General features: G+C 39.7%; 1 protein-coding gene across 12 annotated transcripts in view; it reads right to left on the bottom strand.

The window, feature by feature from the left end:
- Nucleotides 1–16,400, bottom strand: part of LOC129191493 (high affinity cationic amino acid transporter 1-like) — an 18,632-nt gene extending 2,232 nt beyond the window's left edge. For 3 of the 12 annotated variants that reach the window (XM_054794891.1, XM_054794895.1, XM_054794885.1), the window contains exons 1-11: nt 12,363–12,510; nt 9,149–9,542; nt 7,742–7,900; nt 7,459–7,618; nt 7,246–7,379; nt 6,755–6,977; nt 6,521–6,660; nt 2,688–2,790; nt 2,457–2,623; nt 2,232–2,383; nt 95–203 (exon numbers count right to left, since the gene is read on the bottom strand). In XM_054794891.1, coding sequence (XP_054650866.1) covers nt 95–203; nt 2,232–2,383; nt 2,457–2,623; nt 2,688–2,790; nt 6,521–6,660; nt 6,755–6,977; nt 7,246–7,379; nt 7,459–7,618; nt 7,742–7,900; nt 9,149–9,518 — 1,717 coding nt within the window. In that variant the 5' untranslated portion in view covers nt 9,519–9,542; nt 12,363–12,510. Of the gene's footprint in view, nt 1–94; nt 204–2,231; nt 2,384–2,456; nt 2,624–2,687; nt 2,791–6,520; nt 6,661–6,754; nt 6,978–7,245; nt 7,380–7,458; nt 7,619–7,741; nt 7,901–9,148; nt 9,543–9,677; nt 9,898–9,931; nt 11,678–12,362; nt 12,511–16,346 lie in introns of those variants that run through there. The other 9 variants (XR_008573221.1, XM_054794896.1, XM_054794889.1 and 6 more) reach the window with 8 other exon arrangements.

The raw sequence follows: 16,400 nt of genomic DNA, 5'->3' as shown, positions 1-16,400 counted from the left end.
TTTGTTTCCTCAGTGGAGTGGTACATTTGGACTTTTGTGTAAGCCTAGCTTAAATAAGAACTTCAATTATTAGAATATACGTAAAACAAAGTACCTAAAACCATACAGCAAGTGTAGTGCACCCAGGGTCCTTTCATGAGCTGTATCATCAGGAAGGTGTTGATCAGCATGCTAACCATGGGGACTAACGGCACCAGCGGCACCTGTGAGGGGCGAGCACAGTGTGGTGATGTCGGCGCCCTGCTGGACGTTAGACAGAATGCGGCTGTCATGTTTTTACAACAATGTGTGCTCCTCACAGGAGCAGCTTTTACTTCTGTTTGAACCAAGTAGTTATCAAGGCAAGTTACGATATCACTATCTACAATCAATACCAGATTAACTAGGAAATAAAATCCGTGTATACAGTGTTCCTTCATTTATCGCTGGTGATAGGTTCCCAAAATAGCACGCAATAAGTGAAATCCGCGAAGTAGCCAACTTAATTTTCTTACAGTTACCATAGACTGTATGTTTTAAGGCTGTAAACCCATAACATTTATCATTACGTATTATATCATTTTTATTATTGTTTTTTTCATTAATTATCCTGGTTTAATATTACTACTCCATCCAAAGTCATATTTACATACATACGCATATACTGTATATGTATACACGTACATGTAGTACCTATATCATTGGTAATATTAATTTTGTTTCGACTTAAGAACAATTCGACTTAAGAACGGTCGTCTGGAACCAATTGTGTTTGTAAGTTGGGGACTTAGTGTACTGCATTAGTATTATTGAAAGAAAAAAAATCTTTTTTTAACAAGAAAAAAATGTTGCAATTTTACTGATAAAAATAAATTTGTAACATTACGGGGGAAAAATAATGACATTTTAGTAAATATATGCTATTGCTATAAGTTATAGTATGAGAAAAAAAGTGATAATTTTATAGAAAGAAAGTCTAAGATTACAATTTTTTTTTTTACAAAGATTATTTAAGCAGAAAGTTTAGTAGTAATAATTTTGGAAAAATTTGGTTGTGGAAACACTTAGAAAATGTACAAGAAAATTGTTGGAAAGTTAAAAAAAAACAGAAATGGAAAAAACAGCTGTAATTTTACAAGAATAAAGTCAGTAGCTGTCCTCTAGAGGGCGCTGTTTCAAAAGACCCAAAGAGGTAAGCTATTTGTTAATATCCATCCATGCTGCTTATCCTCTTTAGTGTCGTGGGGCATGCTGGAGCCTATCCCAGCTGATTGCGGGCTAGAGGCGGGGTACACCCTGGACTGGTCGCCAGCCAATGGCAGGGCACATATAGACAAACAACCGTTCACTCTGGACAAATTAGAGTTGCCAATTAATTAACCTAACACTATTTTTTTAGAGTGTGGGAGGAAACCACGCACGGGAGAACATGCAAACTCCACACTGAGATGCTCAAGCGGAGACTCGAACCAAGATTTTCCTGATCTCCGTACTGTATGGCTGACATGCTAACCACTCGGCCATTTATAGTTATAAAGTGTAGATATTACAGTATAGGAACAAAGTCATACTATCACGAACAGCGAAAGAAAGAGCTAAGTTCTAACTAATAATAGGCTTTTTCCATCAATATGACAAAGCTGAGATGAAATATATATATACAGTACAAGTTTGGACACACACAACACAACCCCGTGGTCCCAACCCCATTAATAAGGCAAGAAATTCCACTCAGTAACCCCAACAAGGCACACCTGTGAAGTGAAAACCATTTCAGGTGACTCCCTCATGAAGCTCATTGGGAGAACACCAAAGGTTTGCAGCGCTATCGAAAAAAAACCACGATAAGACGTAAAATATACGTCTAAAATAAGAGACATATTCCACACTTTTTTTTTGTGAAGTACATAAGTCCACGGGTTCATTCACAGTTTTGAGATTCTACAATGTAACTAGTCATGAAAATAAAAAATGAGAAGGTGTGTCCAAACCTTTGGCGTGTGGTGTAACTTGGGGTGTGGAACCAATTCACCGTGATAAACGAGGGATGGCTGTTAATTATTTGAGGCTGTTGTGTGTGAAGATGACAGAGAACTAAAACAACTAGATTGTTAAAAACAGAAAGGTCTCCTATGTGTTTTGTACTTTTTCCTGTTTGTAGCGCAACTTCTTTTGACGCCGGCATGGCTGACAATCGACGTGGCTGAAATGTGAGCTGCGACGGCGGCTAAGGTTGTACTTGCGTGATGCACCTTGAAGGACAGCTCGGCCTTGTTCTGCGGCTGCACGCACACCACCAAGGCGACGGCCAACCACACCGACATGGTGAAAACCTGCACGGCCAGCGACCACAGCGTTTTCCCACACATGAGGCCGACCACGCTGAAGACCAACGCCAAAAGACCTGCAGGAACAATCAAACTAAAATGACGTCCGCTCACGGCACGGCCCGCTCTCGTCTCGGCGGCGCCTCTCACCGAGCATGAAGGTGCAAATGATGACCACCATCCCAGACAAGCGGGTCGGTTCTGTCCCAGCGCAGAGGATCAATTTCCCGCAGGTGAGGGGTTGCTGATGCTGGCGGTTCCGGTTGGCCTGGTCTTCATCTTCCTCCTCGCCGGTCAGGCTGCGCTCGGGCTGGTACCTTCACATGACGGCGCACGCTGTTGAGGTGTACCTCATGTTGTGGCAGGTGAGCACGGACGTACCTGAGCACCAGCACGCAGGCCGCTACCAGCGTGTAAGCCAGCAGAGTACCGATGGACATGAGGTCAACCAGGTCCTTCAGGTCAAAGAGCATCGCCATCACCCCTGCAAGAATGTGATGAGATGATTGACCACTGATGAATTCACGCTGTGACATTTTATTATGAACCTTTCTTTTCAGCGTTAACTCAGGTCCACTAAAACCGACCGTTACCTCCAAAAATAACAGACATCCAAAAATAAGAGCACTTCAGGTAGCTGAAAAAATACAACATACTGTATAGTATACTGTATACTGTAGATTAGAATTGATGTATTCAAATATCATGATTAAATACGCATTATTGCAGTCCAGGCCTCTGAATGAAATGTAATAAATGCCACCAAATCTAATAATGACCAATAGTTTGATCAAATAGGAAAATAAATTTTACAGCTAAAAACTTTTATTCCTAGAAAAAAAATATGACATTTTATACAAAATGTTGTCATAATTAGTTTAGAGTTAAGAAACAAACGATATAGGAGATTTACAGTTCAAAGAACTAAAGAAGCAGAAGAAAAGATATATAAAAATAATCTAACAAATATTTTGAGAGTGAGTAAGAAAGAATATTCTAGTCAAGTATTCGACAAGAATAAAAACAACATCAGAGCAACATGGGGCATCCTAAACAGTATCATTAGTATCATTAGTATCATTAAACAGTATCATTATTTCACAGATGGAAATGCTAACAATGATGATATGAACAAGGTAGTTGGAAGGTTCAACAGCTACTTTGTAAATATTGGACCAAAACTGGATGAAAAGATCCCACTTTTCTTGTCAGTAGAGGAAGGGAATCAAATTACAGACAGGAATCTCAACTTCCTGTTCCTCACTGACGTAACAAAAAAGGAAACCATCGAGATTGTTAATAAACGTAAAGCAAAAACATCAACCGACTGTTATGGAACAGGAATGGGAACAATGCAAAGAGTTATTAATGAGATCTCAGCACCGCTAATCATTTCAGACTGGTGCATTTCCAAACTCAATGACAACAGCTAAAGTAGTACCAATTTTCAGAAACGGAGACAAACATCAAATCACAACCTACTGACCAGTTTCCCTCTTACCACAATTTGCGAAAATCATCGAAAAGCTATTCAATAACAGGTTGGACAAATTTATTGATATGAAAGAATGACTCGCAGACGGCCAATACGGATACAGAGCTAACATTTCAACCTCCGTGGCAATAATCGAAATTACAGAGGAAATGACCAAGACTGCAGAAAGTGTGCCGCTGCAGTATTGATGGATTTAACAAAAGCCTTCGACACAATTAACCACAACATCCTAATTATAAAACCAGAAAGATATGGAATGTATATCTGCGAGCTTAAATATATCGTGTAGCGTACCCCAGGGGTCAATACTGGAACCAAAACTGTTCAATCTTTATGTATACAACATCTGTAAAGTAACAAAGAACCCCAGGGGTCAATACTGGGACCAAAACTGTTCAATCTTTATGTAAACAACATCTGTAATGTACCAAAAAAACAAAAGCTAGTATTTGCAGAAAAATACAACCGCATTCTGTTCTGGAAAAAAGCACACAAGAGCTAATGAAAAAAATCAGAGGATTTAACGATACTAAAAAGATGGTTGGATAATAATAGACTATCCCTGAACCTAAATAAAACTAAAATCATGCTATTTGGAAATAGCAGAAAGGATACGCATGTACAAATACAAACTGACGGCATGGACACTGACGGGGGGGAACAAAAATAAATAATAGATGACAATATGAACTGGAAATCTCACATTAAAAATATACAACAAAAAGTGGCAAGAAATGCCTCAATTCTGAATAAAGCCTAATTTGTTCTGGGCGAAAAGTATTGCCAATCTAACTTATTGTGTGGCGATATGACGTAAGAACTGTAGAAGCACACTTGGCTCACTAACAGTGCTACAAAAAAGGGTCAGTTAGGATAGACCCATAATGCCGCTTACAGGGAACATACAAACCCTTTATTCCTCAAATCACAATTATTCAAAATTGCTGACTTGGCAAACTTGCAAACAGCTCAAATTGAAGCATAAAGCAAACAATCAATCACCTGCTAACCCAAAAACGTACAAGAATTCTTCTCAACAAGAGAGAAATATGACCTGAGGTAAAAATGAAACTTAAAACACTTACTGTAAATGGGCGGACAACGCTAATGGTCTACAATACATTTTCAATACATTTCTGCTTCTGAGATGACACATACTGTATCACCCTTGGTCACCCTTGGGCTGCTGGACAAGAATATGACCATCAGAAACGTCTTATTAGCTACAATTTTGAAGATATGCGAGGTTCTTTCTTACATATTAATGTGTTAGGGAGTAACACACAATGTGTTCTCTATGCACTTTATGTGCATGCAGTCACAAGATGATGAAGATTCAACGAGGCACTTCTTGTGAAGTGAAGACGGGTTCTCTATTCAGCATCATGTGGCCTACCTTCATTGCCGATTGTGGGCATATGGCATACCACAGGGGTGCTGTGCTGTATCTTTAAAACAAGCTTTTTTAAACATCATTTTCATACCGTCCGACCCAAAATTAGCCAAGAATGACTACTTTCATTTGAGAAGCACTTTGGGTGTAGGCCAGTGAAACGTCAGCATTTCTGTATGTGGAATCAAGTTGTGGAACGGATTGATAAGGACCTCACACAATGCACCAGACACTCTAACACAACATTTTAGACGGCTAGAAATAGCATGATGAAATCTTTGTTCCTAGGAAAAAAAGACTATATTATACCAAATTATGTCATTAAGTTTTATGGAATATTTTTTAATTGTATTATTACTATGCAATTTCATTTTTAAAACAATTGTATTTTTTGAAATTGAATTTATAATATTATTTTCATATTTTGTTCATTTTTTAAAATTGATTTTATGAATTATAACATGCAATATTTGACCCCACAATCTTCAAATAATTATTTATACAAATGGCTACATTTTACATGGCAAGAAATACTAGCATTTATTCCGATATGTCATAATTAAAGTTTTATTGAACATTTTGAATTGTACTATTACAATATTATTTTTTTCTTTTAAAGAATTACATTTGTTATATATTTGCACTTTTTAAAATACATTTTTATTCATTATAATATGTATTATGGCACCCTACAATCTTCAAATAATTATTTATCAAATAGAAAAATAAATCACACAGCAGACACACCCCAAAAGCAGACGCACTAACATACAAAATGGCTAAAAATCCCATGATCTTTATTCTTAGAAAAAAACATTAAGTTTATCATACAAAATTCTAGCCATCATTCAAGTTATTATTTATGTATTCTTTGTTACAACATACGTGTATTTTTTTTACAATTAATTTCATTGTATTATTTATAATTTTATTTGTACATATTTTTAACCAATTTTATTCATTCTGATATGCATTATTTAACCCCACAATCCTAAAATAAAATAAAATATACATAATATACATACATTATGTTATTTGTTATTTGTTATTTTACCAAGTACGTAAAAAATACATACAGTACAATTACAGTATATTATATTATTTTTGAAATGTTTATATATATATATAGGTATGTATTATTATATTTGATCATGGCTATTTATTTGACGAAATGAGTTAGTGCTTTGTTAATATACATTTTTGATGCTTGATAGGACAGCTGTTTTTGAGCATGAACTGATGCATCTTGCTGGGATGAGAGGTGAAACGTCCTCTTAAGAGGGGACGCATTCAACGGCGAGAGACGCTATCAAGTCATGGGCTCACCTGCTATGACACCAGAAGTTATGGTCGCCACAAGAGGCGTTTTGGTGCGGTCGTTGACCGTGGCGAAACATTTGAAGAGGAGGCCGTCCTCTGCCATGGCCCACATGACTCGGGGCATTGGGAACATGGCGCCAAGTAGACTAGTCATGGACACAAGGAGGCAAACAAAATAAATAAACAAGTTAGTGCAGTTCTATACCATGCTAAAATCCCAGACTTTTGCAGGTGCCTCACCTGGTGGACAAGGCGCACAGCGAGCCGGCGGCCACGCCATAGGTGGCGCCCACCCAGCCCACGTCAGTGAAGGCCACGGGCAGGGGGCTGTACTCGTCCAGCCGGTAGTACGGAACCATGGAGATGAGGGCGGCCGACACGCCGATGTAGACCAAAAAGCAGATGAGCAGCGAGGTGACGATGCTGATGGGGATGGCCTTCTGGGGGTTCTTCACCTCCTCACCTGTCAGGAGATGCGTCACGTTTTGGCGTCAACTTCCTGGGCTTGCTTTGATTGACAGGCAGTCTGACAACTATCGCTAGCATCAACATTTTGGCTCAACTTTGTCTCGGCAAACCAGCCCGTTTGCCCCGTACTGTATCGTTCCATGAAATGGAGCACCCTAACAAAGCACCCTACACCTTGCTGACTTACCGTCTGTGCCACAATAACGTTCTACAGAATGTTGCTGTGCGTATGTAAACTTCAGCAGACGTGATGGTGCACGTACCTGCGGTGGTGATGCATTCAAAGCCTATGAATGCGTAGAAACACGTGGCGGCCCCCGAGACGATCCCCTCCCAGCCGAAAGGCAAGAAGCCTCCTTCCCCCAGACTTTCCTTTAAAGCTGTTTTATTCGTTCCCCTGCAAGTGACAAAACACAAAACCTTTGTTTGTCAACATGAAAGACTCACTGTCGAACTCTGCCTCCTCCTTCACGCACTCGGTGGCGTTACTGATGATGTCGTCGGTGTTCAGGTTCCAGTTCTTCCTGTCTCCTTTGATGCAGCCTGAGATCATGACAAACACCAACACCGTGACGTTGATGGTGGTGAACGCTTTGGTCACCACGGCCGACTCCTTCACGCCAAAGCCCAGCAGACCTGGAAGCGGCAAAAACAACAACATCATCACGTGTGATGACTCCACCCCCAGCCAGCTGGGATAGGCTCCGGCCTCCAAGCCAGCCCGAAGGCGGATGGATGGCTGGAGAAAAATGTCCTGACCTGTCAGAATCATGACGATCAAGACTGCAAATAAGTCCGGGTACTCCGCCAGGACGTTAGGCGCGTTCATGGGAATGTGTGTCTTGCTCCAGGCCTCGATGCTGTTCCCGATGAGGGCGTCAAAGGTGGAGGCCCACGTTTTGGCCACGCTGGAGGTCCCTGCGGACAAACAATAGACCGTATCTCACATTTCAGCACCTTTTTTTTTTTTTAATCACAGCATATCGCCTGAAGGGACAATACTATACAGTAGAAATGAACCTCAGATATGCTCAAGAGTAGTCAGTGTACAGCTTGTGTGGCAGGAGAGATCTACGATCTATTTCATCTCTGTGCTACTAAAGTGACATTATTTTTCCTCATAATATCACAAGTTTGTTCTTGTAAAATTGCAGCTTTTTTCCATTTTCCAACTATTTCCTCTTGTAAATTTTCTTTTTGTAATTATGACTTTATTGTCATAACATTATTTTTTTTCCCACAACCTACCTTCCTTTATTTCTTGTTTTGTTGTTTCTCATTATATTGTGACTTTTTTTAAAATAACATCTTTTTTACTTCATGTCAACTTCATGCTACTAAAATAAAGTTATTTTTTCTCCTAATATGACAACGTTGAAGTAAAATGTGTTAGTAAATCAAATAAATGACTTTTTACAGCTAGATTACAATTTTTTCTCTTAATATTTTCAGTTTATCCTTTTAAAATTACTGCTGATTTTTCCATGTTTTTTTTTTAACATTTTCCAACTATTTCAAATTTCTTCTTCAAATTTCATTTCTTCAAATTTATGCTATTAAAATGATGTTATTTTTGCTCATAAATTATGACCTTTTTCTAGGTGGATTACAACTTTTTTCTCGTAATATTTTACTGCTGATTTTTCCATTTCTGCTTTTTTTTTTTTTTTTTACATTTTCCAGCTACGTACTTCAATTTTCTTGTAAATTTTCGTTGTAATTCTGACTTTATTACCCTAATATTTTTATTTGAGTCTCACAACATTGTAACTTTTTCTGCAAGCTAATATTTAGTTTTATTTTATTTTGTTGTTTCTCATCATGTAAAATTATGACTTTCAAAAAAAATACATTTTTTGTCTTTAATATTTCAACTTTATGCGACTGAAATGACGTTATTTTTGTTCACAACATGTTAAATAAAATCAAAATGACTTTGTACTATTTTTTTCTCTTAAAATGTTCGCTTTATTCTTGTGAAATTACTGCTGATTTTTCAATTTTTGCTGTTTTTTTTTGTTAGTTTGCTTTCTTGTTAAATAATATTTTTAGAATGTTCCGCTGGCCAACTAAAAACAGCCGCGGGCCGCAATTTGGACACCCCTGTAGTCGCTGTACTTACTTTTCATGAAGAATATTTAGGTGTATTTTGACAAAATGTCTCACCGATGGCATAAGAGACGAGGAGGTTCCACCCGGTGATGAAGGCCAGCAGCTCTCCGGCCGTGACGTAACTGTACAGGTACGCTGAGCCCGTTTTGGGGACGCGGGCGCCAAATTCGGCATAGCACAGCCCGGCCATGACGGCCGCTATGGCCGCTATCAGGAAGGAGACCACTACGGCAGGTCCGGAAATGTTTTTGGTCACCGCGCCGGTCACCACGTATACGCCGGCGCCCAGCGTGCTACCGACGCCCAGTGCCACCAGGTCGTAAGTGTCGAGGCATCGCGCCAGCCGGGTGTTGTCGCAGGAGCAGTCCACCACTTTGACACGCACCAGCTGCCTGCCAATGCGCTTCAGGGTGGACGGAAACATCGTAGCTCAGAGACGGGGATGAACCTGTTGGCAAAACAAGACAAGTTTAAGATTGGGATGAAAAAATACAAACGAAAGGGGACAGCGACACTTGTCAAATCATATCTAAGAAGGCATTTTGCTTTTTAGTGTATTATGTGTAAGTTGGCACGAGTATACATTGTTTGTGCTGCAGGTGAAAACCATTGGCTGACCATGGTCTTTCAAGGAGAGGAAGCTCATTTTCTTCATCATTTTACATCTTAAATATGTTTATTTATTTATATATAAATTGTAGTATCTGCCATGATGTGCAGCTTGTTAGCTTTTTAACAAATACAAAGTCCCTAGGGAAAAGTTTTCCGAAAAGTTTCCGGATCAGTTCAGAACAACGGAATGAGAAACTTGGACAACGTTCCGGTGGATGTTTATACTTTTTAAGATCGCTGTTTCGCTCATCTCACTGTCAATCAAAAAGGGATTTCGCCTCAGACGGATCATCCAATCATCATCCAGAAAGCCGAGCGTCCGGGCCGGCCCACTGCCCCAAAGACACCCAGAGACGCTGAGAGTCCGATGGGCGGGGCAAAGCTCAGCATTTATCCAATGACCGTCCAGTTTCGCGCAGTGGAACAACTCACTCTATGCTTCCCCATAGTAGACGCTCGGCGCCCGACTGTGTAAAATCACAGTGTTGCTGCGGGATGAATGAGAAGGAAGTCGTGTCAGTTACCTGAGAAGTGATAAGTAGCTGGCTCTGAGCAAAAGATGAAGGTATTTTAGCACATATTTAGTCAATGAAATGTACACACAGCAGTGCATACTTCACCACTTTTTGTTTAAATTTCCATTAGTGCAATCGCCACCTGTGAAAACAGTTGCAGACGGCTTTACACCAGGGGGTTTCGAAATCTATGGCAATCCATACAACTGGCCTGTGAGCCATCTACCGATCTTTGTCGCCATCTGTTGGGTTTAAGCCGTCACTACAGTTTTCAATGACATTTTCTGTGGTAAATTTTCTTGTCGTTATTTTATTCCCATAATATTTTAACTTTATTCCCATAATAATATAACTTTTTCTCCAACCAAATTTTCCAAAAATTACGACTTTTTTTCTGTAATATTTTAAGTCTATGCTTCTAAATTAACATTATCTCCCCTCATGATATTACGAGTTTATTCTCCTAAAATTGCAACTTTTTTTCTCATTAGAATATTACTTTATTTGTGTTAAATTACAGCTTTTTCCCAATTTCTGCTGTTTTTTTAAAATAAAAAATCCAAATAATTAAACATTTTTCTTGTGAATTTTCTTGTAATATTATGATTTTATTCCAAATTTTATTAACATTATGACATTATTTCGGTCATATTATCACTTTATTATTAATATATGTTATTTGCTTCGCCCCCCTCATTTTCTTTTAATTTTCCATATTTTCCAATATTTAAACTTTGTACTTACATAAACTTTATAAATTGTCTTCTCGTAATATTATTTTATTCCCATAATATTATGACTTTATTCCCATAGTAATATAACCTTTTCCCCCAACCTAATTTTTAAATAGTGCAAGTTTAAATAACGCATGCTCTAACAGCAAAGTATGAGGATTAGACAACAACGATTGATTGGGAAATATTTTTTTCATTTCAAAGTCTTACCTCACTATTTAAATGAGCTTCTTCTGTGTTTTGTCACCACCTTCAGGAGAAAAGCCCACTTTCGGGTAATTCAGGCTACTTCCGGTATAGCTTCGAATACTACCACTATAAGACCGGAAATGCACCTTTTAATGTCATTATCCTGCTTTTCTTCCTCTTTCCTCATTTTGTTTCGGGCCTTACCGTCAAATCGAGTCTGCGCGACGTCGCCGTGGCGTTGACTACTTTACGTTTTATTGCTAAATATTCGTTTCACAGCGACTTGTTATGCTAGCGTTAGCCGTCACGTAGACGTTTAGGTAAAAAACAGTTGTTGTTCCGTATCTGCAGTTTCGTCGCTGTGGAATGGTGAAGCTGTATTACATGGTGCAGCTTACGTCATAATAATGAAAAAAACGAAACGATACATTCTACGTTTGCATGTAATAAACGTAATACAATTTACAAAAACAAACGAAAGGAGGAAGGCTGATTTTAATTTGACTATTGTAGTTTGGTACCGAGGGCGTCAATGGCCGCCTTCAACCGTTAGATGGCATGCTTTGCAAGCTAATAATATACGCTAGAAGAAAGCTTATTGCGTTCTCTCGCAAAAATGTGTATTTTATTAACCTATCCATTCCCCCCCCCCCCCCCCTTTTCCCAAGAGTTTTATTGTCATATGCACAGTAAAACTGGTGGTTCTGCTATGCAATGAAATTCTTTTTCTGTTCATTCTCCCAAAAAAATAGAGAGAAAAACAAGAAAATGAATAAGAAAAGAAGAAACATAAATACCAATAAATTAAGCAACAACAACAGAAGAGACATTAATACAAATAAATAAATCAATAAATAAAGTGCTATGAGTGTGTGCGTGTGTGAGTGCTTCGTTGAGAAGCCTGATGGCCTGTGGGTAAAAGCTGTTTGACAGCCTTGTGGTCCTGGACTTCAAACTCCTGTAGCGTCTGCCTGACGGTAGGAGTGTGAATAATGAGTGTTGTGGATGTGTGCTGTCCTTGATGAGGTTGTGTGTTCTGTGTAGGACTCTAGATTTATAAATGTCTTGCAGTGAGGGGAGGGCTGCCCCAACAATGTTCTGTGAGGTCTTGATCACCCGCTGGAGTGCCTTCCTATCACGTGTTGTACAGTTACCGTACCAAACAGTGATGGAGGCGGTAAGGACACTTTCCATAGTGCATCTGTAGAAGCAACTCACGATTGTGGTGGGCATGCCAAATTTCCTCAGTCTTCTCAGGAAGTACAGTCTCCTTTGGGACTTCTTCAGAATTTGTTGGGTGTTGTGAGACCAGGTGAGGTCCTCGCTGATGTGTGTGCCAAGGAACTTGAAGGTTTTCACCCTCTCCACCTCAGTCTCATCAATAAACAGGGGTCTATGCGGCTCCTTTTCCCTTGTTCTTGGGTCGATGATCATCTCTTTAGTCTTATCTGTATTGAGAAGGAGATTGTTATTACGACACCAAGCTATGAGGTCCGCCACCTCTCTTCTGTATGATGTTTCAACACCACCAGTGATCAGGCCGATGACTGTAGTGTCATCCGCAAATTTAATGATGCTGGTGTTGTTCTGGGAGGCCACGCAATCGTAGGTGAAGAGCGTGTAGAGGAGCGGACTCAGCACACACCCCTGTGGGGTCCCAGTGCTCACAATTCTTGAGCTGGATGTGCGATTGTGGACTCTGACTGACTGGGGCCTGCCTGTTAGAAAGTTAAACACCCAGTTACAGAGGGAGGGTGACAGGCCAAGTGTGAGGAGCTTATTTGTGAGTTTGTGGGGGCAGACTGTATTAAAAGCAGAGCTATAGTCTATAAATAGCATTCTGACGTATGTGTCCTGGCCCTGTAGGTGAGAAAGGGCTGTGTGGATGGCAGTGTTGACTGCATCATCCGTGGACCGGTTCTGGCGATATGCAAACTGTAGGGGGTCCACAGTTGCCGGGATGCTCTTTTTGATGTGGGTCATGACTATTCTTTCAAAGCACTTCATAACAACAGGAGTGAGTGCTATAGGGCGATAGTCATTCAAGCAGGTCACGTTGCTCTTCTTGGGTACGGGCACTATGGTGGTGGACTTAAAGCAGGTCGGTACAGATGCTTGTGCAAGCGACAGGTTAAATATGTCAGCAAGCACATCAGCTAGCTCTGATGAGCAAACCCAAAGTGCACGTCCTGAGATGTTGTCTGGGCCTGCTGCTTTTCGTGGGTTTGTTTTGTTCAGAACCCTGCGCACATCAGCTGATGTCACCATGAGAGGTGCGTCCTGTGTGCTCCCCAGGTTCAGCCACCCTCTCTGCTCATCAGGAGTTTGGGTGTCAAAGCGGGCATAGAACTCATTCAGCTCATCTGGAAGTGTGGTTTGGCTGGACGTGGCTACGCTACTCCGCTGTCGATAGTCTGTGATGTGCTGGAGCCCCGCCCGCATGTGCCGGGGGTCTGAGGTGGAATAGTAGCCCTCCAGCTTCTGTCTGTACTGTCTCTTGGCCTCTCGTATGGACCTCCTCAGGTCATATCTGGTCTTTTTGTAGTCATCAGCGGTGCCCATGACAAATGCAGTCGAACGAGCACGTAGCTTAGCCCTTACATCACAGTTCATCCACTGTTTTTGGTTAGGGTATTTTCTGTAATACTTGGTGGTGGTAACAGTCTCTATGCATGTGCTAATGTAGCCAGTAACAGCAGAAGCATATTCATCCAAATCAACAGTACAATCTTCCCTCCCCGCTGCAGTTTTAAACACATCCCAGTTTGTGCAGCCAAAGCAGTCCTGAAGTACTTGATCAGTTTCTTCATTCCACACTTTAACTGCTGTACTTACAGGGGGAGCTTGTTTAAGAAGTTGTCTGTATGTTGGATAAAGGAATATAGAGATGTGGTCAGCCTTTCCAAAGTGGGGTCTTAATATAGTGCTCAAAAAAATTAAAGGAACACTTGGGAAAACACATCAGATCTAAACTGGGGGAAAAATGATGTTGAATATCTTTCCTGATAATAAGTGGGTGATGTATTAGTAACAAAATGATGCCACATCATTTGATAGAAATGAAAATGATCACCCTATAGAGGGGGGAAATCAAAGACACCCCAAAAATGAAAGTGAAAAAATGATGCAGCAGACTGGTCCATTTGGCTAAAATGTCATTGTAGCAACTCAAAATGATTCTCAGTAGTTTGTGTGGCCCCCACGTGCTTGTACGCATGCCTGACAACGTCGGGGCATGCTCCTAATGAGACCCAGTTTAGATCTGATGTGTTTTCGAAGTGTTCCTTTACTTTTTTTGAGCAGTGTATATATCATTATATCATTATATCATTCTGCTGCAAGAATATGGCGTTACACTGCCTCCTGTTGGTGCACCAGTCGACCTGCACAATGTGTACATTAGGACGTTACCTTTTATTTCCACAGTATACTTAAATATCATGAGTGTGTAACATGTGTGATTCGAGTGTGATGCAACTACAACCACAACAATAAACTTTTTAAATGATACCTCAATCTCACTCCACCACTGATGAAGTGAGCCCATTGCTGCAGTCTGATGTTGAGGAATATTAGGACAGTAGCAATTTATACTCATTTGTCCTCCAAATAAAGATTCATTATCGTGCTAAAGATGAGAAAAAACATCAGTCTCCCAGTGTGCTGAAGCCATTATGACGTTGGGTCAGATGGTTAAGCGCTACACTTGAGAGGCTGAAATTTATTCAAAGTGATCCTCACCAAAAAAAAAAAATGTTCTGAGCGCTTGTCAGCCAAAAAAGAAAAAAAGTAGAGACATTGCTGCGATTCTTACAGCACAGCTGAGTGCTGGAGGATGGGCCGTGATCCATTTCTTTGGTCAGGGGCGAGCGCTTGGCGTGCAACAAAATGCTACAGGCAGTGTCATCCTGACAGTGAGCAACCACAACTATCTTTTCTCTTTGACCAGCTAAGTGGTGTCCAACGCGCGGCCCGGGGGCCTTTTGGGGCCTGCAGGTGTTTTTTTACTGGCTCGCGGCACATTCTAAAAATATAATTTAAAAAGAAAGCTGAAAAAAACAGCAGTAAAAATGGAAAAACCAGCAGGAATTTCACAAGAATAAAATTTAAAATATTACGAGGAAAAAGGGGCAATTTTACGAGAATAACGTCACAACATCGTGAGGAATATCAACGTTGTCATTTTGGAAAATTACCTTGCGGAAGTCAGAATATTATGGGAATAAAATCATACTCACAAGAAAAAAAATGACCAGAAGAAAGCTGAAATAGTTGCAAAAAAACACCCAAAAAACAACAGCAGAAATGAAAAAAAAACAGCTGTAATTTCAGAGTCAAAATATTAAAAGAAGAAATGATCAATCTAACAAGAACAAAGGCCGCAATTTTACATGATTAAACTCGTAATATTATTGGGAAAATAATGTCATTTTAGTAGCATAGAGATGAACTATTAAGGAAAAAAATTGTGCTTTAAAAAAAAAAATTAAAAGGGATAATCTTAGAACCAAACAAAATAAAAAGTTGTCATTTTTGGAAAATTAAGTTGGGGAAAAAGTTATAATATTATGGGTATAAAGTCAAAATATTCAGAAAATAAAGTTGCATTCTAACAAGAAAAAAGTGGCAATTTTACAAGAATAAACTTGTGATTTACGAAGAAAAATAATGTCATTTTAGTAGCACAGATCTGAACTCTTAAAGAAAAATTGAAAGACACAATGTTATAAGAACCAAACAGAATAAAAAGCTGTCATTTTTGGAAAATTAGGTTTGGGAAAAAGTTCTACAATTATGGGAATACAGTATAAATATTAAGGAAAATACAGCTATAATACATCGAGAAGAAAAATTTGATTGTTTAACAAGAAGGTTGAAATATATGGAAAATTGGAATAAAAAAACAGCAAAAAAGTGGGGGGAAAAAAGCAAAGAGTGAAGGTATTCATGATGGGCTTCACACCTCCTTACAACTGGAAGAAGAAGTTAAGTTTAACCAAACTAAAAAATAAAATACTCCCCCTTTGACGATACCCCATGGAGGCTGATGCATCAATGCTCTTTTTAAACGAAACGTGCACTTTTTATGGAATCATCCACAGTCCTTATGTGAGACATGAACACGTCACTCTTTTCTGTGCGTTCCAAAGATAGAAAAACAGCTAAAAGAGGCAGCTAATTAATGCACAGAATGGGACACACCTGATAAACATCCTTCTGAGGGATGACAATGTGACTGCGTCTGCTACTCTTTCC

This window comes from Dunckerocampus dactyliophorus, chromosome 12, assembly GCF_027744805.1.
Source record: "Dunckerocampus dactyliophorus isolate RoL2022-P2 chromosome 12, RoL_Ddac_1.1, whole genome shotgun sequence".
Classification (NCBI taxonomy): Eukaryota; Metazoa; Chordata; class Actinopteri; order Syngnathiformes; family Syngnathidae; genus Dunckerocampus; species Dunckerocampus dactyliophorus.
Note: the sequence above shows the minus strand (reverse complement) of the source record. Positions and strands in the feature narration are given on the sequence as shown.